Source organism: Notothenia rossii (assembly GCF_949606895.1).
Source record: "Notothenia rossii genome assembly, chromosome: 3".
Classification (NCBI taxonomy): Eukaryota; Metazoa; Chordata; class Actinopteri; order Perciformes; family Nototheniidae; genus Notothenia; species Notothenia rossii.
The window spans coordinates 24,842,776-24,865,891 of NC_136901.1; the positions used below are offsets into that span (position 1 = coordinate 24,842,776).

The following is a 23,116-nucleotide window of genomic DNA, read 5'->3' on the forward strand; positions in this document are numbered from 1 at the left end:
AGGGGCAGGGGCACATATTTATAAAAGGGCACTAATTACTAAATAAATTAAAATATACCTAGAATGTCTACTTTTGTGACAGTGAGATATTTAAATGTATGTTTTTAAAACAAATCCATGACCGAAGTTGGTTAAGACACTGATAAATTACATTAAATTAATGATCAATACATTTCTGTTTGTGCACATGTAACCCGGTCACAAAGGTTTAACCAGACAGAAGTGTTATAGCCAATCGTAACACAGAGTTTCATCACAGAAGTGCCTAAGCCAATCAGAATACATTTCCCGCAACAAAGGCTTGTCGGATGTGAGTTTTAAAAAAAAAAAAAGGTAATTCGAAAATGGGCACTTCTTTAATAGGAGGGCAAAAGGGCAGGTGCAGGAACCCCCATTGAGGTCTATCTGTCCATGGGTCTGCCTTAACCTAATCCACCTTTTCAAAACCCAAATCCTGACCTTTCCCTAAAGTTAACCAATCATGTCTTTAACATTTCATTTAGAGACAGCTTTCTCCCCACTCAGTAAAACACACACTGAATGGAAGTATCTCTATCTCCTGAGGTATCCCAACATTCTACCCATAGACTTTCTGCAGCTATATTTGTGTTTCCTGCGTGAAAAGCGGTGGAAAATTGGTTGTATTTCTGGCTCCCTTCCACCCCACCAATGCTTCTCAGTATTGGTGGAGATTAAGGAGAGATGGTTGTTTATCCTCCAAGTGCAGATCCACAATGTCAGCCGGAAGAGTAAAGTTTTTACTTTGCCCAACTTTCCCCCGTTAACTGGGTAGAGTCTGGCCGGAGCTTGTCCCGGGTATCAGAGTCCGGCCCAATTATGTCTCTCTGCCGCTGTCAGATTGTTTATACCTGGCTGCACATTTGTGTTTGTGGGGATGTGGAGGGTAGCTAAATTGCACCGGGGAGTGTGTGTATGTGTGTACAATACCAAGCCAACCATCCAGCCATCACTCCTACCTCCCTCTCCGCTGCCATCTCTCTACCCAGGAGGCTTTTCCACGGCTAATAAAGTGGGCCAGGCCCGCAGTTGAGCACTATCTTTATCAGAAAGCAATTTTCAGGAGGTGCCCACAGGTAAGCGGGTCCCAGAGCCTCAGACAATGGAGCCATGACAAGGAGTTTCCCACCGCCATTAACCTTTGCCGATCTACTGTGGAGTGCACCGGTGCAGCAGGAGCATTCCACAGCCATTGCATAGAACTGGGCCATGTATTTATAACCATGCCTCAAAAGCCATTCCTTGTGTCAGATTTTCTGGAGACACAATGGATAAATGACACAAATTGTTGTTATGCCCTTTAGTGATTTGAGATTTGGAGGGCGTTAGACATAACTAATCATGTCTGTCAATTAACTTAGAGACAGCACAGTCTGAATAGAAGTGTGCATGTATCATTGGTACTGTCTCCTTAAGTATCCCAACATACTATCAATACACTTCCTGGAGCTATATTATTCTCTCCTATGTGAAAAGAGGTAGAAAATGTTTTGTACTTCTGCCTCCCTTCCACCCCATCATTTAAAAATGTAAATAATGTACGGGGACCGGATGAACAAAGGTACTGCAGAGGTGAGGAGAGGGAAAGATGAAGAGGTGTGTACTGTTAGGGATGTGTAAAGACAGATGGATACACACAGCCCATCTGTCGTCTTACAGCTGGGCTATCCAGATCCGCACTGAAAAACTTTAGTTGTTAAGTGTTATCACCACGGAGGAAGGCTTCAGTTATTGCTGTGTGTTATCATCGCTGAACTGCGGCAAAGTGAAATGTTTAAGTGTATAGATGTAGGTCACTCAGAAGGACTGTAAGAAAGGAGACCCGGTCTTTCCTCTTTTACACTACAGCTGTTCCAGATCAGAAACTTTGAATACATAACTTTCAACTAGAAATTGACTGATTTGACGTAAAAAAATATCATTACGTTTCACTTTTATCCAAAGACTGCTAATCAATAGACTGTTGGACATGCCTACGGGAGCAATTTGGGGTCCAGTTTTTGGTCCAATGAAACTATATTAAGTTGACTCGAGGGGCTGGGGATTGAACTACCAACCCTCTGATTGGGGAGTCATTCAACCCCTTATCCAGAATTGCCCCAGATCAGCTCTTCGCTCGTATTCCCATCGTCTTCCGTCCATCCCACATTTTTAATCAGTGAATGAGTCTTGTACCTGGAGCTGTGCCACAGAATGTTATCCAAAAGCATGGCACCAACATGTCTCATGTGCTTGCTGCATTGTGCCCTTACATTTAACATTCACCTGGGACAGCTGTTTCTACTCTGGCACCTAGAGGGTTTTGCTGATTAAGGCCCTGTTCACACGGAGACGATATCAGTTGAATCCGCTAACGTTCTCTATCGTATAAACGGTTCGTCAACACGAGGCCGAAGCGGAAATGCAGATTCGGAGCCCGAATCCGATACCCTTTGATAACGGCTCCCAAAGTGGGTAGGTCTGAGGACGAAACGCTTGCGGCTCCATGTGTTACGATCATTTCCTGAAAACGATGATGCCATAGCCCCGCCTCACCCCACCTCTCCTGCGGACACGTTTCTTGATATCGACTTCGTTTTTGTTTTCATCTCCGTTTCGTCTCCGTGTGGACGGGCCTAAGCCAAGACATCATCCAACAAGACTTGATTGTTGACATTGGGGGAAATGCTTTGATGGGAAATCATCAAAAATATGAAGGAACACGCTGTCACAGAAATTAGTTTCAGTTCATATTAGTTTAAAGTGGCAAAAGGTTCTCCCTGTAGCATTTTAAAAGTGATTTTACTGATGTCCGCCAAGACTACCTGATCGCTTACCGTAAATGGGAATAGCTACCGGGGAAGACAAAAACGCTATCTTCTTCTGGTTTTGGTTGCACCATAGTTGGCACGCTTCAGTAAATTGAGCCTTTATTTTCCGGGAAATCGTACCCGGTGACAGAAGTGAAGTGAAAGATTTGACTTATAGTGAGCCAATCTAAATGCCAATGCTGTCATTATTCTATAGCAATCTAAAACCATCGGGCTATCAAAATGTACTTCATAATAGGTCAAAGCAAACAAAAATGCATCTATTGCCACTATGAGGAATGGATTATGTCCGAAAATAGATACGGACGGAACCCTGAGGAAAGTGGATTTGTCTTATTCAGTGTATAGACAGGGTGCAGTTAAAGGAATGGTGAAATAAAGAGTGGAAAGAATAAAAACGGGAGAGGGGGGAGCTGACAGTGAAGGTTTCAGATCCTGGAGGCTAAGGACAAATGGAGGAAAAGGGAACGGAGAAGTAAGGGACAGAGCCGGGACAAGGACAGCAGATATATATTCTGAATAAAATAGGTTTGGGGGAATGACAAAAAGCAAGGGAGGATGTATTAGTGATGGTGGAGAGGCGAACCCACAAGAGAGGCCAACAGACAAAAATGTCCAGACAGGGAGCAAGACAGACTGACAGGCGAGTACAAGCTGTACAAGTGAGACAGGGTGTTGAGGCAGGGCTGGGGTTGTTGCTCCCAGCAGAGACGTTATGTTTGTACGAGTCCAGGGCTGTCAGGCCATAGTTCTCTCTCCTCGCCCCTTCTCTCTTTCCATCTTCCTCCTCTCAAGACAGCGACTACAATCAGCCCTGTTTGTTATTACTAGTGTTAAGACCCAGCCTGTCCTGTCAATCAAATTGCCCTGCCACCCCCCTTATCCTCAAGGAGTTTGAGAAGCCCCGGCCGTGAATACAGATTCATATTTGTGTGCTATATGGATATGAATGCTGTGTGATTGCATGTATGGGAAGGTCACACATGTTACTCAGAGTCCATTTCCGTCATGTACATTCTAATACAGATGCAGAAAAACTGATGCTCTGCAGTGACTCACTTCTCTATATCACCATCTCGTCTTATCCTCCTGAAACAAGAGGCTAAGGGCAAAATAACAATCAGGGTTTTGTCTCAACCTGGTAACAGGGGCGCTGCACACTCTTACTTTCGGTGGGCACCTTCACGCCAAAATGCAGATTTTCCCTGGATCTAAAGTGATGCCAGAAACGATATTTTTGTTAGTCAAAAACGGTATACATATATATATATATATATATATATATATATATATATATATATACATATATATATATATATACATATATGATAATAGTGTCAAATGGACCGTCAGACGACATAGACACTTTTATCGTCCTTTTTTCTGTAGAGGAAACCGTAACTTGGGATGTATTTGTTGTTTGGGTGTAATATATGACTCAGCAGCTTTAATATATGAAGAAACTATTATATTCCGCTTCGCTCTAATGCATTATTTTTGCTGGAATGTGGGCGGGGCCGTAATTTTGCCATAAGTGACATTTGCGCCCTCATAATATAGTTTTCTAGAAAACCCCTGACAGTCCTGCTACTTTGTTTTCCATGATCCATTTCTAAAATAAGCACGAAACATTTATTTGTGTGATCCTTCAATATCTGTGGAAGCTTAACGCTAATGTTTGTCTGCCAACTTCTCAAGAGAAGGAGACATTTCATCCCTCTTCCGCAAAGTAGTTCCTGTTTACTTGTTTGTCAGGAGCAGTTGAGATGTGTGTGTGTGTGTGTGTGTGTGTGTGTGTGTGTGTGTGTGTGTGTGTGTGTGTGTGTGTGTGTGTGTGTGTGTGTGTGTGTGTGTGTGTGTGTGTGTGTGTGTGTGTGTGTGTGTGTGTGTGTGTGTGTGTGTGTGTGTGTGTGTGTGTGTGTGTGTGTGTGTGTGTGTGTGTGTGTGTGTGTGTGTGTCATCTAGTTACCCGTAGCCACAGAGGGGAGCTGAGGAGATACCCTGCCTGCATGTGATCAATAATTCATGCTGTGTGTTTGCAGGGGAAACACCACTGTGCAACCTAAAGCAATCAAACGTAATGTACCTACAGGAGGTATTTATTGTGTACTCGGCATATTTTTGATGGACTTTTCTCATGGCGGGAGTTGATTTTCCCCCTGCTAGAAGAGGTGCCTTTGACTTAACGTTTTAATATGATGATCAAAGGTCCAAGCTCATAAACTGTTAGCAATTTAGGACTTTCCTTACAGCATTCAGCATTTTGCAGGCTAGATTAAACCACAAAGTGGAACACATGATCAACTTAATTTCACATATAATACTCAACTCAACTCAACTCAACTTTATTTATTAAGCCCTTTTCAAAACAGCCGGAGCTGAAACAAAGTGCTGTACACGCCATAAAAAACAAAAACAAAACAACAATAAATAACAATATAAAAACAACAAAACCAATGAAGCATATAAAAACAAACAGAAACAGAGTCTCATGCTGGGTTAAAAGCCAAGGAATAAAAATGGGTTTTTAGGCGAGTTTTAAAAATGGACAGTGAAGGGGCTTGTCTAATGGTCAATGGGAGGCCATTCCACAGTTTGGGACCGGCAGCGGAAAAGGCTCTATCCCCTCTGAGCTTCCGTTTAGACCTCGGTACCTCCAGGAGCAGCTGATCAGCTGACCTGAGGCACCGGGCAGGAGAGTAAGGATGGAGCAGCTCTGAGAGGTACGGCGGGGCGAGACCGTTAAAAGATTTAAAAACAAATAAAAGAATCTTAAAATGGACTCTAAAATGCACAGGCAGCCAGTGGAGGGAGGCTAAAATGGGAGTAATGTGCTCCCTCTTACGTGTTCCAGTTAGAAGGCGTGCGGCAGCATTTTGGACTAACTGGAGACGTGCGAGGGAGGACTGGCTGACTCCAAAATACAGTGCATTACAGTAATCCAGCCGAGATGTAATAAAGGCATGGATTACTATTTCAAAGTGCTTGTGTCCAAGGAAGGGCTTCACCTTTGCCAGCTGCCTAAGATAAAAAAAGCTGGACTTCACTACTGCCCCAATTTGCCGGTCAAGTTTAAAATCACTGTCCATCTTAAAACCCAAGTTTGTCACTGTTGGCTTCCTTTAATGCATCAAGGGGCCCAAGTCAACAGGAGGGGGTTTACATGAGCCACTGGGACCGAACACCATCACTTCTGTCTTATTTTCATTGAATTTTAAAAAGTTTAAAGACATCCAGGCTTTAATGTCTTCAAGACATAACAGAAGCGGTTGCAGAGAGAAAGCATCCTTCTTTTTTAGTGGCATATAGATCTGGCTGTCATCAGCATAACAATGGAAGGAGATACCATGCTTCCTCAAGATGGAACCCAGGGGCAGCAGGTACAATGAGAAAAGCAGGGGCCCTAAAATTGAACCCTGTGGAACCCCATATGACAGTGGAGCAGGGTGGGACTCAGAACCACCAAGGCTTACGCACATGGTTCTGTGTGATACTGTGTGTTGATGTGTTTCAGGTTGTTAACTTTGGTCACAAATATTGGGAGTATTTATAAAAGGTTGAATGATTCAATTACATTGGGTTATCAGATGGAATTTCAGTGACCCCCGTTGGAGAAATTAGTTGTGGCAGCAAAAGGAGCAGGCAATATAAATAAGAACATAAAAAAACTGAAACTACTGGAGATAATACAAAAAGAAAATAACACCAAAGAGCTTTCAATGAGAATGATGCAACTGATAAAGATAAATGAAGGCCAAGTTGGAAAACTAATGTCTCTTCCCTCTGAGCCATTACTGGCAAATGTACAGCTGGGAGAGGGTACTTCATTTTCAAATCCGTTAAATAAGTGTTGTAATTGTCTGCTTGGATGTGTTTGTGTGTGTGTAGCTGCAGAAGGACTAACACACACACACGCCTGCCACAGAAGCCCATGAAAGATTAATGCTGAGTAGCCACTGGAACACTGCCGCAGCCGAGATGAGCCTTTGTTATTGCAACAAAAAGGTACGAGGAAACTCCTCTCCTCCTTGGTTATGTGTTTTTTTTCTGAATATGCCGGGAAAAAAAACTTGATTTGAGTCTGAGAAAGTAAATAAGGTTGTAATTGCCAGACTTGTGTCATGGAAATAACTTTCATACTACTGCTTTATTTAGTTTTTCATCAAGATAATCAGGAGAACATTATAAATGAATGTTGAGTTAGGTTTGGGAAATAAATCGTCAAATAAATAACTAACCAGTGACTTGAAGCACAATATACTTAATCTGTAAATGAATATATAAACCTAATTTCTAGACAGTATACTTTGGAACTTTTTTTAACATGTGTTTTTTCTATCCACTAGAGGTCAGCAGAAACAAGCCTTCTAAGCAAATCATAGCTTGTTTACAAATTAAACGCACAAAACTTAAGTCCAATGTTCACTCTTTTCTGTTAACCTTTTCTCCAATAAATAATTAAAAAATATCTCACTCTTAACTGCTAGTTTCTGCACAATGTTCGTTAGCTAATATTGAAAACATTTTATGTCGTTTGGCCGTTGGGTAACAATGCTGATGAGAACCGTGAGAGTGAACTAAAGCCACAACATATACATTTATTGGGGGGTCTAAAAAAAACTGTAAATTGATCCATGATTGATATGAAAACATTGATTAAAGCAGATTTAATAGCAATACCTTGCTTTCCTCTCCTGTCCCTGCAATGCAGACCAAAGAACCACCCACACACTAACAGCCATTATCTCTAACATCTCCTCCATTGTGAATCTTTAAAGAAAGCACAATAAATTAAACAACAACAACAACAACAGAGTGTCCCCATCTCCCACAACCCCACAGAGCAGATTCCACAACAGGAAGCAACAAGAAAGTGGTCCCTGTGACCTAAAATGGCACCAATGTATTTGGAGAAATATCTGTATGTTCAAATCAAGATCATACATTGAGGTTATTTCTTCAACTGCATGCTAAAAATCCCCTTACCCTTCAGGGGTTGGTGCAAGGACCTTGTTTTCTGCACATGCTAACGGTTGCATAACAGGGTGTTAAGGCTCTGCACGGCCTCTCCCGGGACCCTGAGGGCAACCAGAACAAAACATGCCCTCATCCTCTATTTCTGATCTCCGGTCGTCTTCCCTCTCTCTCTCTATGGTGCTCAGAACAATAGCAGAGCAGGTAGTTTAAGGTGTCCTCCTTCCTTTCTTATCTCAGAGGGATTTTCTCTTACTTTTTTCTCCTTCCCCTCTCTCTCTCTCTTTCCCCTTGGTTATTCCCCCAAGTGAAAATGGGTCACGTTTCTTCTGTCAGGAGAATGGCTGGGAAAGTATAACCTCTATATCCTGTGTGTGTGTGTGTGTGTGTGTGTGTGTGTGTGTGTGTGTGTGTGTGTGTGTGTGTGTGTGTGTGTGTGTGTGTGTGTGTGTGTGTGTGTGTGTGTGTGTGTGTGTGTGTGTGTGTGTGTGTGTGTGTGTGTGTGTGTGTGTGTGTGTGTGTGTGTGTGTGTGTGTGTGTGTGCTCTGGAAAAGTCATGTGCAAGGACCATTTTCTGGGTCTCATTAGGGTCTCATTTTCTTTTTTTGGGTATGGCGTTACAGTAGGGTGGAGTTAGGGTAATATATGGATTGGGGCTACTTCTGACTTTTTAGCAAGTTAAAATTACTCAGGACTGTTTCTGTTAAGAAGACAATGGAAATGCCGTAATTTTAAATAAATGTATCTCAGGTATTCAGTCTAAGCTAACGGTTAGTTCAGGGGTTGGCAACCCGCGGCCCACGGGCTGCATGCGGCCCATAAGCCCTCTGTTCTGGCTCCCTTGAGCTTAGACAAAAATAAGAAGGAAATAAAATAAAAGTATTTGTAGGACTATTTATATTTTGTTGAATGGTTGAAAATGTTTCGTATCTTGTATTTTAAGGTGATACTGTGACACATAAATAAGAAACAAAACGGTTTTAATTAGGTCAACTAAAATATGCGTCACATCCTGCTACGGTCCCTTGCGAGCGCCTTTTCTTGGGGGCGAATAACCTGACCCCCGGCTCGATGAGTGAACTATGGATAAATCAAAGAAAAGTACCGGAGGAACACAGGATTTCATTCTGTGTGGACAGAGTTATATGCTTTCACAGCAAACGATGCTTGTTTACCGGTATGTTTGATATGTAGAGAGAAGTTGTCAAAGGTGCTGCAGCCTTTAATGTACGTATCGAGGAACAACACGGGACAGGAAGACAGTTGACAATCTTCAGTCATAATTCAATGGGGTATGTAATTTATTTCAGAAAACACTTTTTGTTATATTCCATGGAATGCTCTTAACGTCCCGATAGCAATGAATATATTAAATGCTTTGACAATAAATACATACAAAAATTTATCTCTGGAAGCCGTAGCGCTGTAAAAAGCACGACCAATCATTTTAGCCGACCCGGCTAAAGTAACTGGATGGCCTACCTGCCTGTTAGCCTTCCATCTGTGCACAAATTTATCTCGTGCCCTCATTGGTCATGTGCGCGTTCGTGTGTGTTGGAGGAGGGACTCTGTAAGGAAGTCTGAAGGAAGAGGCAGATTTTTTCCGGTTGTGTATTTTCAAATTCTAGCGCACTCGAGCTGGTTTCTCCATTCTTACCTACCCTACCTTTAACTCTTTTTAGGGTGCAGCTATATGTTTTATTTATTTCAAAGTGGGCCCATTTTAATAATATTTTTTTTCTTCAAATGTGCAGAGGACTCCCCAAGTACTGTGTTTAATTTATTTTAAAGTAGGCCTGTGTATTATTTGTAATCCTCCTTATAGGAGTTCTTTGTTTCTTATTAGAGGTTAACAGTTTTATATAATGTAATAAATAGCCTGATAAATGCAAAAAAACTGTAGTTTTTGTCTGATATAACAATAAATACAACTTTATTAGCTATCAAGCTATGAAATATGTTTCGCGGCTTCAGACAAAAAAATGTTTGGGAAAAAGGAGCAAAATGGCTATTTTGGTCAAAAAGGTTGCAGACCCCTGGGTTAGCTAAATGGTGGTAAGATGTTAGCCGATTAGTGTCAAAACAGCATTTCAGCCAATAGGTTCTGCCACTTTTGCTTTCCACAGGGATTATTTTCGCCTGCATTCAACCAAAGCTGGCTCTTACGTGATTGGTCAATAGTACATGACCAAAAACGGAAAGCCTTCCAAGACGCAAATTTTTTCCCGTTGCCTACAGCACGCTAATAAACGGAGATAATGTCTGTGTTTACTTTAATTTAAACAAAGCAACAAGCTCTTGAAGTACTAGAATGATACAATGTGGGTTTATTTGGAAACTATTTGTACCAGAACATTGTACGTTGCCTTTCCCGATTCATTACGAAAAGCGAGCACAAAGTTAGCATTAGCATTAGCAGGTAGGCCTAGTCTAATTGAAAAACGCTCAATTCTCCCTATTGTTACAAGATGAGGCTAAACATTTTTACATTCATTACTGTAAGTAACACATGTTACATAAAACTCAAGGACTCTTGCCAACTACTTAAAGTCATGTTATGTGATTTGTTGACCGGGAAGGGATTTGAACTTCAATGACTTGTGTTAAGTCTCACTGCAATTCCTTGTTGGCAAAGGCAGAAGCTACTAAAATTAAGGACAGACATTAGGTAACGTACATGTTTCAACTGAATGATGTTCCCATACTGTACATGCAGCAGCAGAATTGTGTCTCTCACTGTATGCGTGTTCTCTCAAGGCTGAGTTTCCATTGTTCCTGTATCTGCTCGTTTTCTGGCAGTATGCATGCAGGCAGCTTTTGATGGACTTTGAAGTGAGCGCACCGATGCACTTCAAACAAGATCTCACACACTTTGCCTGTGTGCCAAGAGGAAAAAGAAAAAAGAAAAAGAAAAACGCTTTTCTCTGCATGCTGATAGAGTGCACTCTGATCCTCGTTCTGTTTCTTTGTCTGTTCCTCCATCTCACTCTCAAGACTCCGCTTCTCTCTGCACATCAAGGAGAAACAACTCTCTGGAAGCACCGTATGAGCTGTTCCACAAGTTGTAGCGTACAAAAGCTGAAACTGTTTCATGCACAGAGGCAGACATTACCCACAGTTTCAGCCTACCACTGTGTGAGTAAAAAGGAACCAGGTTGGGATAAAAAGACTCAAGTCTCAGTCGACATGCAGCTTTAAAATACATTACAAAATACTGAGCATGCTTAGAAAAATATGCTTTATTTGCTGTTTAACTTAGCCCATGACAGGAATTAAGAACTATAACTGGAACTGAAGTTAACAAGAAGTAAGTTCAGATGAAATTCTATGCTGATAATCTCTATTTTTCTTTAGTTTTTATCCAAAAATAATTAGTGTTTCATCACCTTTCCATCTGTATCGTAACTTATAATAACACATTAAACATTTGTTGTGGAAAAAAAGGCTAGGGATAATATACTATTTTTAAAATAGTGATCTATTTTTAAAATAGTGATCTATTTTTAAAATAGTGATCTATTTTGCGTAGTATTGCTTGACATTGGCTACAGTACATGCAAAATGAAGCCTGGTAAAAGTAAATGACATATATTTGCACACATAAATAAAGTCATAACTTGCTGGTAACACATTTTACAAGATGGAGAATAATGTAGCAAGTATATCATATTTGTGTGAATTATGGTGCCCTTTTTTTAATTTCAAGTTATGTTGCCACACATTATTCATGTGACTCAAGATGTATTTTTGAAATGACAATTTCAACTGACATTTATAATGCACATGTTGCTGTTAATGCATATGTGGAAGGGTTGCAGTTTTGCAATCAAGACTGGTGTATTAAAATCACGATCTTTAAAGGCTTACTGCGATACTGTACTATGTGCTGACCGTACCGAAGTGTAGAGGTAGCCCTCGCTGTTCATGGCGACGTACAGCCCTGACTTGGTGCTCTGGATGGCCACTATCCTGAGCCCCACAGGAATCAAGTTGAACTGCACTGCAAGAAAAAGAAAAACAGAGAAAGGATGAGTGGTGTTAGAGCAATCATTCTCCCTCTTAAACGCTCACAGTGATTCCTCGATGCATAAAAAGACAATTGCTTCCCAGCTGTCTCCTTTTTCATCCTCCCTGTTGTACAGTATATCTGTCAAAGGCGGGAACGGGGGGGGGGGGAGAGAGAGAGTGAGAAGCAGGGTAGGATTAGGAGTGGGAGATTTAGGAGGAATAAAGTCTGCTTGCTAATACACCGCAGGTCAGACAAAGCCGGGAGTGAGAATTCCCCTGCTGGAGAGATAGATAAAGAGAGCTTTAGGAACACAGTACATTAGAAAGTGACAACTCCTGAGCCTGCTTTCAATTCATTTCCTGTCCCGACACAGTAAACAGTACTTTGTAATGCTGTTTACCGAATCCCCGTTTGATGGAACCTTGGATTTTTATATGTGCATAGCTCTCCATATAAAATAACTTCAATTCAGTCACTGGAGCAGCACACACTGATGTTTGTGAATGTGTACATGCAATATGTTAGGGGCTTTTTGAATGCATTACTCTGCTCGCCAGTGTGTGTGCACGTGTGTGTTTATCCCTCTCAGACCGCTGGAGTGTGTGCCATAAAACAGTGCCTTATAGGATGTGACACGCTGAGCTGAGTGATACTGACAAAACGGCCTCTGGCTGCCAGCTGCTCTGTGGTCACGTTGTCATGACGAACACACATTACCATGATGCATTTGGATCCGGGAAGAGACATCCAACCAAAACAGACCAGCTTCAGAAGATGCAACGGCTATTATTACATTATACAAAGTGGGAATAAACACGTTTTATTTTTTAACTCTAGCACAAAGTTTGCAAATATGCTGATTTGCCTACAATTGGTTATGGAATCAATACCACTCTTACTGTATGTCTGTGCACTCAGACTAATAAGTTGTAAATATATCTGCCATCTTATGTCGGGAAGTTGTTGCAGTTCACATAAAACCACAACCTGTTGCTACTATATGGACAATCATTCTTATTTTAGTGAATAAAATGTGGTGCCCGCTTTGATACTTTATGCCAAGCTTATTGACAGACCGCACAGTTACCCAGAGATTAGAGCAGAACAGTAGCAAGTTTGTGTATTTCCAAAATGTTCTTAAATATAACCTCTTACTATATTTTGCACATTCTTGCACACATGTCTGCACAGCCCTCCACCTAAAAATATAACTGTAGTTTGTCATATATTCATTATCCTAAGTGTTTTTGTTTTTTGTAGCTTTTAAGGTACTTTGTATATGTCAATTAGGTGTCAATACTTGTCTTTACTCTTTTTTAATGCTAAAAGTTTTCTTAAAAATACTTGAAAGACATCCAACATTTTTAATACCACAGGTCACATCCATGTGCCAATTGCCTGACAATGGTCTCAGTTGCACACTACTGTTTGTCAAATTCTACTATACTCATACTGTAGATAGAAAAAGTACCCAGATCATCCTGGGACTTGGGTCCATAGACCATAGGCACTGTAGTGTTTCTTAAGCTTTGAGATGAATGGAGAGGGAAAATAAGTCTGGATTCGGCTTTTGCGCTTTTCACAACTTTTAGGCCCTAATGATACTGATGGAAGTTTAGTACCAACTCTAGGCACTTAGAACATTTGCTTTGGTCCTACTGGGGTCAGCCACTGTAAGGCCACACAAGTTGAAAGAGACTAAACATAACAAAATGAGACCCAATCAGAAAGGCAAAACCCAATCGCAGAGCAGACTATATTTCAAAAATCACACAACAATAAGTTTCCATCCTGCCACAAAGCTTTTATCTAGTCAGCTTTTGACACAAGTTAAACTCTGCGTGACTTCTCACAAACGACTGTAATCCTCTTCTCTTTCCAGTAGAGACCAACTGGGCTACAAAATGCAACCGACAGTGTGCAGGCCTGTAGATGCCCTCTGCACAGCTGTGCCCCCCCCCCCCCCCCCCCAAACCCCTCCTCCATCTCACCCCACCTCCACTTTCTCCTTGTTTGTTTACTGTGTAGATGATCCAAGCCTCAAATTGACTTGCGGGATTGATTTGGCAACACCCTCCTCCCCTCCCCCTTCATTTTTCTCTCCCTCAAAATACTTATGATTAATCCGGCGACCTCCTCTGTGAGAAAAAAAGGCGAGTCAAACAGAAAGGACGATAAAGGGGAAAACAGAGGAGAGATGGGTTGCCTCTGTTATCCCAGGCAGAAAGTTATGTGATCCATTCGATAAGAGAAGCTCCTTTCGATTGAGGAAAAAAAGCAAGCTGTTTCCTGGAAGGGGAAATAAAGAGAGATAGAGAGAGACAAATGACAGTGGTGGAGAAGTAGGAAGTAATAGACAGTTTGCTAGGCCCTGTTACTGTTGCTACGCCTGCCAAGCTTTCCATTCTTAGTACATAGCTTATAATGACGGGGGCAGCAGAAGATCTGAAGCTAACTAGCTAATTAAGCCGCCGTTAGCTTGGTTGAAATCATTCAGGTTATGTGGGGTCATCAATACCGAGCAGAGCGACAGAACAAGAGTGAAGGGAAAACGGGAGGGGGAGGCGACGGGAGCCTGCCCTGCTCTATTTGTCATCCCGCCCGTGGTCTTTGGTGACACCTTGTTCATTTGCGAAAGCGGCTGTTTGAGATGCAGGGATCGATGGAGCAAATAAGAAGCAGGGCCCTGAAGATAGAGAGAGAGAAGGGGAGAGAAGCAGTTGCAGTTTTCATTACCCACATCTGCATTTACGCAATGGCACACGTCACTGTTTGCACTGCGTTTCATGTATGATGCAGGACAGATGGGATAAGCGATAACCTTTGGAATTAACAAATGTCTGCTCGTTCCACACATCGCCTAAAAATAATAAGCTTGTTATCTAGCATGTGAAAAACTTTAGAATCTTCCATGAAAAGAGGACAACGTTGTTTCGTCGTATTTAATTATACACTTCCAAACTCAAGGCTAGGGTTAAGTTGATAGAGTGGTAAGTTATGTTTAGTTTGTGTTTGTCGCCATGGCCAGCATTGACTTTCTATCTCCACTTGATGACTTTGCTTCCATCTATTATGTTGGCAGAAATGTTGATGTGAAATTGATTTATTTTAATAGTAGCTGATGCCCCCAAGAATCTAAAAATTACCCCTGCCCTGAGATTACATTTTTCATCTGTATAAGAGATCCATCATCTTGACAAACATGCTGTCATTTTAAGAATGCATTGAAGAAAAAATGCTTCATCACAATGATGCAGGTTTAGTTTTTTCTGACCAGAATTCAAGCATAAATCTGTTAGTGACTAAATAAAGATGGCTAATATTAGCTATTTAGCATTTCTGTTGTTACATTTGTTTTTTGAGCTTACAAAAAACACTTAATTGGTCACTTGGCTGACTTGTGTTATGCTCAACCTAAAATATAGTAGTAAAATAAAGTTTGAAAGGTCATTAATTAAGGTCAAGTTTGCCCAACACTCCTTAAGAGGATAACTTGTGTTTCTGTATTCTCGCTCAGATACCTGTAACACAAAACTAGTTTGAATACATAACACCAAAGACACTTTTCCTAACTTGTATCTAGATTATATTGTCGTTTGCTTTTATTGTGAAAGCTCAGAGAAATCAACCTCGTTACAAATTAACTTACGATGTACGTGTTTCAGGTGTAGAAAAACTCTTCCGTGTTATACAATTTCTGAAAAATGCTAAATAAATGAATGAAAAAACGCCCCCAATGTTTTCCTCGTTTTATTTTGCAATGTCATGATCCGCCTGTTTTCCTTCTTTTTATTTTTGTAAGTTTCCACCCCCTGTTATGTCTGCTTTACTTCCTCTCTCCCCCTCCTGTTTGACTACCTGATTGTGTTCACCTGGTATTTTCCTTCCCTCCCCAGCTGTGTCTTGTCCTTGTGATTAGACTTGCATGCATTTAAGTTCTTTTTTCCGTCCCGTTTGTTGGATCCCTGTTTGTAGAATTATATTTGATAAGCCTTGCTATGCCATAAACCAAACATTACAATTTTCCTTTGGGTACCTCCTACATTTGGATCCACCCTTCATTGCTCTCACGTGACAGAAAGCAAATGTCCATGTTTCACGCTAAAAACAATCACTTCCAAAAAATTGAATTACATCTACATCTTGAAACAAGGGCCTGGAATCAGTTAAGTGACACTTGAACTGATAAATACAAGCTGATTTGCATTGGCAACAACGGAAACAGCCTCTCTCCATTCACACACTGTCATTGGTGTAGTAAAAAATGAGCTTTAAAGACACACCAGTAGATTAAATGACTTGTAGAACAACTTCGCGGCTGATTTCCCTCGCGGTCGATGACGCCGATGACAAGACAACTACCTCTCTCCTCCTGTTATTTAACTTCTCCCTCTTCCCGAGGCTTTCCTCTCCATTCCTCTGAGCCTTTTATCAGTCTGCCTTTCAGTCCATCTGTCTTCTGTCTCTTCTTCTCTCTTTCCCTGTTGCTTTCACCCTGCCTTATCATGAATTAACAACCCTTTTTATTATCTAACTCTGTGTTTTTGTTACCCGTCTCTTAATTTGTCTTCCCTTTCAATTCAAACGCCTGCTGCCATTCTCCCCGTCCCGTGAAACCAATACATTTCCAACGGCGTCCATTCATCTTTGTCCTATTTTACCCTGCAGCCTTCTCTGCGGGTCTCTTCATCACTCTCTCCTCTTGTCTCTGCTTCCTCACCTCTCCGCGTTTGGTATTCTTCATGCTCTCCTTTTCATCCTAACCAAACCTGGTAGTCTTTCACCTTTCCTCCTCATCTGGCATCTGCTTTTCGATGTTCACATTTCTGCTGCTTTCAAGTTTTTCTCTCCCTCTGCCCTCTTTGAAGGATTGTTATCGAGCACTGGGGAAAGTCAGACAGAAAGAGCAAGCTTGTTCCAGAATAGAGAAAAGTCAGATTTCTCTCCAACAGTGGAAGATTGTAATTAAAGTGGATAAAAGTCGAGCTTTTTCTTGTGGCTTTCAAATGTAGAGTCAATAGCTTTCATCTCTTTCTGTCGCCTCTTTCTCTTTTTCTCCGTCAACTCGTCTGTCTTCCTGTCTCATTCTGGGTTTTTCTCTCTACTTCTCCATGAAACAGAATTTAAACCATCCAGTGACAATCACACCAACAGCTCCATCACTTCAATTATTTTCACTGTGCTTCCTTTTGTGTATTTTTTACTCTTCATTCAGTTCCTATGATCTATGTTAAATTCACTGTATCTCACTTAATCTATATGGTTAGTGAACAAACCCTCCAAACAACAATTATGTCCTTGTCTCACCTCTGTTTCTGTTTCTGTGGTTTGAACCAGTTGTGGATATTTATATCTCAGTCACAAGCACTTTCAATCAAAACTCCCAAAAAAGAATTACTAAGGGTATTTTTCCAAACGTTAACAATTGTTTGTGGGTTTTTTTAGGTCTTGAATATTTAATTTGTGTAGAGAAAACAAGTTTGCAGGGCCTTGGAAATTTCATTCCCAACATGGGGGAAAGGTCGGAATAAAACCTGACAGGTCAAAGGCCGCAAAATAACGTTTGCTACACAAAACTATATTATAACTGAATTTCTTTATTATTCAAAGAAAATCCAGATGTTCCCTGGGTCCTCAGACCTTTTCATTTTTTTTGTAAATATGAAATAACCATGACATTCAAGACATGTTTAAAATTTTCCACAGCATAATACACTTTATGGGTTTTGTTAGGCAATTTATAATTATTACACAACATTTCCACTCATGTAAATAAGTTCCTAAAGTCAGAAACTAATTAAATTACAGCCATAATGTGCAGCGTGTGAACCCTACAATTACTCTACATAGCACTACAATTAACAATGTATGCCATTTTAAATATGCTAGAATTGCAACACACTTTAGACTTATGGGTTTGATTACAGAAAGACTTAGGATGCATAAGTCCCCCATTAAAGTTATGGGTGAAGGTAAGAGATTGAGACATCTTTGTTAAAAAAAATGGTTAGGGTTAGAAAGCAGCATTCCATAATGGAATGAATGGAAACCTATGGCTGCTAGAACAGTACTTCAGGAAATGGTTGGCGAACTGTAAAGAATAAGTGATTCATTGTAAAGGGGCTACATTAACAGCACCTTATGGCCTAATAAATAGATAATACATCTCCCTCAGCATGCTCATTTCTGCTGCCTCCAATCCTCTTCCAGCTTTATTACATAACAGCAATGAAGAGCCAAGAGGAGAGAGGGGCAGGGCGGGGGGAGCAGCTCCTCTGACCTCCCACCAGAGGGGGGAGACACAGTGATGGAGGAGCCATCACCTGTGTGCCAGCTGCTCCTATTGCTCCCTCTTTTTCCTCTCTGTCATCCTCACGTTCTCTCCCCTCCCTCTCACTTCCTCTCTCTTCCTCTGCCAACCCACCGCATCTTGCTGGCTCGGTTCTCTCTGGCGTATTCCGCCGTGCCCTCTTTTTGTTTCTCTGATCCTCTTTTGTCGTTCTTTTGTAGCTTGGATATACTATCACTTCCAGCTTTGTAACATCTTTCTCTATAGCCTAGTTCCAGAAGCCCTGAGGGAACTTAGTGATCAAAGTATTGCTAGGCCATACATTTGTCACATTTTGTTCTGCTACATCCCCTTAGAGCTTCCATACTTCCTCCCTCCCCTACATCCACCTTTCCCTTCCCGCTCGCCTTCCGATGTGCCCTACGGTATTATGTGATGAATATTTCAGATCGAACATGAGAATGTTTAAAGTTCACAGTGCAGCGATGTTTGCCTCAGTGTAGGTGTGCGGTTACATAAGAGAGAAAGGTGAGAGCATGTCTAATCAGTTACTGCAGAGCTTTATTGAGGTGTTGCGGCCTAATTTATCCAAACATATGTTAAAGGGCTCAAACAAGTTTTCCCAATACTTTCTTTCAAAGGATTGTCTTTTAAGAGAACTGTCTTGAAAGGTTGTACACGTCCAAATCTAAATGAACACTTTAGAATCAGCAAACATAATCCTGGCAATGTCTAAAGGTCTTTACACACCAAGCCGATTTCGGCCGGTGATAGATGTCGATAGATGTCTGGCCGTCGATGAGCGTCCTGTCGCCCTACTCAGATTGGTGTGTCCCGCCCCGTCGTGTCTTTTCGGTCGTACCGACACCTTCCGCAACAGGCTGTTGTCTATAGGCTGTCGGCCAAATACATCACTCTGATTGGCTGTTCAGCTTAGCGAATCAGTGCATGAGAAGCGAAATGGAAGTGAGGGACCCAAACAAACTATTAAGAAGGCAAATCTGAGATTTCATTTAACTCCAGCTCTCGACACAGGTTTGGGAAAGCCCCATGAGCTTCTCGCTGTAGAGTGAAAATGGAACGCACACGCTATTTGTTGTTTGTTTATATCAGGCAGTCTGTTCTTCTTCTCTCGGTGTATCACGCAGTCTGTCTTCGGTTGTTGCCTCTTTTGAATGACGAATACACACTACCGCCACCTGCTGGTAAGAAGAGTTATTGCCACTCACGCATGCGCAGTTCGTACGTGCTACTTGGCCGTCGGCTGAAGTCTTTGCGGTGTGTTCCAGTGCGACTCTTGGCCAAGACGCAGGAGGCGTGAGGTGACACAACAGTCGTGTTCCGTCGGGACGTGTTCTTTGGTGTCAGTTTGGTGTGTAGGCTCCTTAAAGAGCCTGTGAGACGAGTTTCCCCCATCATCCAAACCCATCAATTTGAGTAAATATTGACCCCTTGAAAACCGTTACTGAACTGATTTTGGATATTTGTACTTTGATAACCATTAATCTCCCCTTCAATGTTGACCATATTCTGGATCTTCTCGGGGATTCTTCAAATCCCGCCAAATTATGTGTGACGTCATTGCGGGCCAAGCGCTCCAGCTGCACCGTTCAGGATCCCAGCATCTGCATGTAAACACATGATGGCGCACACAGCAGCAAGCTCACACAGCGATGACAGTTTAATTTTGAACATGTCTGAGAGCTCATATGAGGCTGAAAGATCGGTTTATGTTTTATCTGTTAGAAGTTTAGGGATTAGGTGCGTCAATATGGGCGATAATACGGTCATGTAGCCACTGGTGGACTGGGACTAAAAATCAGCCCGGGACTCTCGACCGGCCCACTTCGGTACCGCTAGTAAATTGTCAACGGGGGGAGTGGGGGATGTGCTACTGACTTATCCGACCGGCCCACTTCGGTACCGGCCCATCGGGATTCGTCCCGATGGTTAGTCCGCCACCTAATCCAGCCCAGCCCACGTAAACTGTCAACGGGGGGAGCCTCGCTGGAAACGGTGGAAGTAATGTCCCGATCGGAGTGGGAATAATAATAATAATCATAATCCGTGCATTTTATCCATTAATTTCCCGCACATTGTGGTAAAAAAAACACACGTTTAATCCATATTGGTGTACTACAAAAAGCATCGGTTTGTTTTTTCATCAGGAAATGCAGACCGGCTCAAACAAACGATTTTTAATCATCATCCTCACGATCATTTAATGCATCATATGTTCGCCGAATTGACATGAAAACACAATAAATGTAGTTTAATCCACTTGAGTTTACAACTACAAAAATAATCGATTTGTTTTTATATCACATCCGACGGGAGGAAATTCAGCAGCTCTCACTACCGATTTTTAATCCTGATTTAATCATCATCTTCACCACGATCATTTATGTTTATGTTCGGCGAATTGACATGAAAGCACTGACAAATATGAATATACTGTAGTCAACTTCATTAAAACGTTATTAACGTGCCCCAAACTCAGTAATTCACCATTCCTACGCATGACAATACACTTTGTCCGTGTTTGGCTCTCTCGCCGCACAGTGAAGCGTTCCCACATTGACGTCACTTCCGGCTTCCCCCAAAGCTTCAAAATGAGTCGAAGGAATTTCCCCGCGATGTTCGAAATTATTGATATTTATCGGAACGGTATCGCACCTTCTTTTTTAAGCTGACGGTTCGAGATTACTATAGTAGCCCAATATTTCATTGCACAACAGTTGATGGGAGGCTGTCACAGGCTCTTTAAGTCACATAAAACGTGCTGTTAAACATTTTCTGCGGGACAAACGCCAAGGGAAAAACTCCCAATATTCGCCTCACGGTTAAATCCATTAAAAATGTCTTTCAATCTTGGCAACACTGCTGTTGTAAAGGAAATGTTCACAGAGAGAACCACACAAGTGACATTTATTTTACTTCCTCCTTATGAAGATTATAAATCCAAAATTGTGCAAGCATCATGTTTTCCCTCCAAACTGGTGTTATGACAGAAAAAATGCTGTGTTGCCACATCAGGGTTATCCTATAATACAATATTGATCTCTTTGGGAGGGTTGGATGGAATCCAGGGGATATGATGTTTTGGGCAGTAATCACCTAGCTGATGACCCTGCAGGGAGAGGAGTGTGTTAACATGGTTGTGATGTTGGTGTGTGAGTGTTTTCATCAATAGAGGACATCAGCAGGTTTTTTGCAATAATGGGCGAAAACTTAAAGTCTCCATTCAGATCCTCAGAGGACTCTCTGCTTAAGTGACTTTAAAATACTGCATTTATAAGCTGAGTGCATGTAGACATCTGAAAAATAGTCTGATATGAATGTGAGAAATGGAGGACAGAACATTTGAAACTGTGGAGGGGGCCCATCTGTGCCAAAGCAAATAGTGCATTCACATTCTCCACTGATTGCCCTAAAATCCCTAACCCTAGATCAGAAGTTGTTCCTCTAGCTTTGGTGAAATATGGAAACAACTCGGAGGCTACAATAAAGATGCGCTGTATTTTATTTCTTAGATTTTTTGAATAACATATTGACAGAGGTGGGGGACTCGAGTCACATGACTTGACTAGAGTCAGACTCGAGTCGCATATTTTTGGACTCGAGACTTGCTCGACTAAAATTGATAAAAGACTTGACTTGACTTGAGACAGATGACTCAAACGACTTAATTTGTATTAAAAAGATATTTGCATTTGTTTTTGTATTGTACGGAGCCCCTAAAGGGCAATGAAAGAAAAAACAAGATACTGTATCTCGTTCGCACGAGAAAGTTACCGGAGCACCAAGTAGGAGGTGGAGCACACAGGAGACCACCGTTTCATTGAAGACTGTAATATAAACTGTAATAAAGACTGTTTATGTTGGGAGATGGCAGTGCATACATTATTTTAGATATATTTCTAACTCGTCTCGGACTCTCATTCACTTCATGAAATCGCTACAGCACTAGGAGGCAGCGGGACATGTAACTCCGCCTCTGAGAAGTGCAGCACCAGCGGGCAAAGAGCTGTGCCTTTTACACAACGCCTTTACTGTGTTGACTTTCATTAGAACAGCTAAAGAGCGACCGCAGGCTTCTACGCTTTAACCACACACACACATCGAACTGCCCGATTAATCCCCCTTTTACTCGTTTTATGAAGGAGATGTCCGGTCACTAAGGCACATGATGTTTGTGTGTTGTGCTCTGCTCAGCTCTGCTGTGCGTGTGTGTGCGTGTGTTCGTGTGTGTCCGACAACGGCATTTGTTTTCAAACTACCATGAACAGTCATTTAAGCCCCTGTCACACTGTCCCGAAATTGACACCCGATGGACACACGATTAAGGAAATGTTCAAATTCGGCTCTGTTCGTAACAACACCGAGCCATTCGTGAGGGCATCTTAAGCCATCGTATGACCGCCGGTGGAGTTTCTCAGGCTCCGTCAGCAACTTCGGGAGCGGTGGCAACATCTTTGGCATCACAAAGCATTGCCGAAGGAGCTTGTGAAGGTTCATTTTCGTGTTGATTTCGTGTGTCCATTTTGCCCTTCGTAAGGCATTCGTGAGGGCATCTTAAGCCATCGTATGACCGCCGATGGAATTTATCAGGCTCCGGCGGCAACTTCGGGAGCGGTGGCAAAATCTTTGGCATGCCAAAGATGGCTTAAGATGCCCTCACGAATGGCCCGATGTTGCTACGATCAGAGCCGAATTTGAACATTTCCTTTATCGTGTTTCCATCTGGTTGTTTTATTGCACAACACAATCATGTAAACATATTATTTAAATAACCCAATTCGTGTTCTGTGAAACTAAAAAGGATATAATATATTATTTTGAAGGCGAGGAAGTTGTTGTTGCTACAGTATGGAAACAACATGACGGAGAAAACTTAATATCTTCTACATATAAAGACGGAGAAAGTAAAGAACAAAGTCGGAAAATATCAGTACAGTATCATAATACTTTAACATAATTGTTTGTGTTACTTTCGTTGCAGTTGTATGTCTTAAA

General features: G+C 41.7%; 1 protein-coding gene across 1 annotated transcript in view; it reads right to left on the reverse strand.

The window, feature by feature from the left end:
• fgf11a (fibroblast growth factor 11a) overlaps positions 1-23,116 on the reverse strand; it is a 103,503-nt gene that overhangs the window by 17,832 nt on the left and 62,555 nt on the right. Inside the window, exon 4 of the mRNA XM_079668144.1 lies at positions 11,699-11,802. Within this exon, the coding sequence (XP_079524270.1) occupies positions 11,699-11,802 (104 nt within the window). The remainder of the gene's footprint in view (positions 1-11,698; positions 11,803-23,116) is intronic.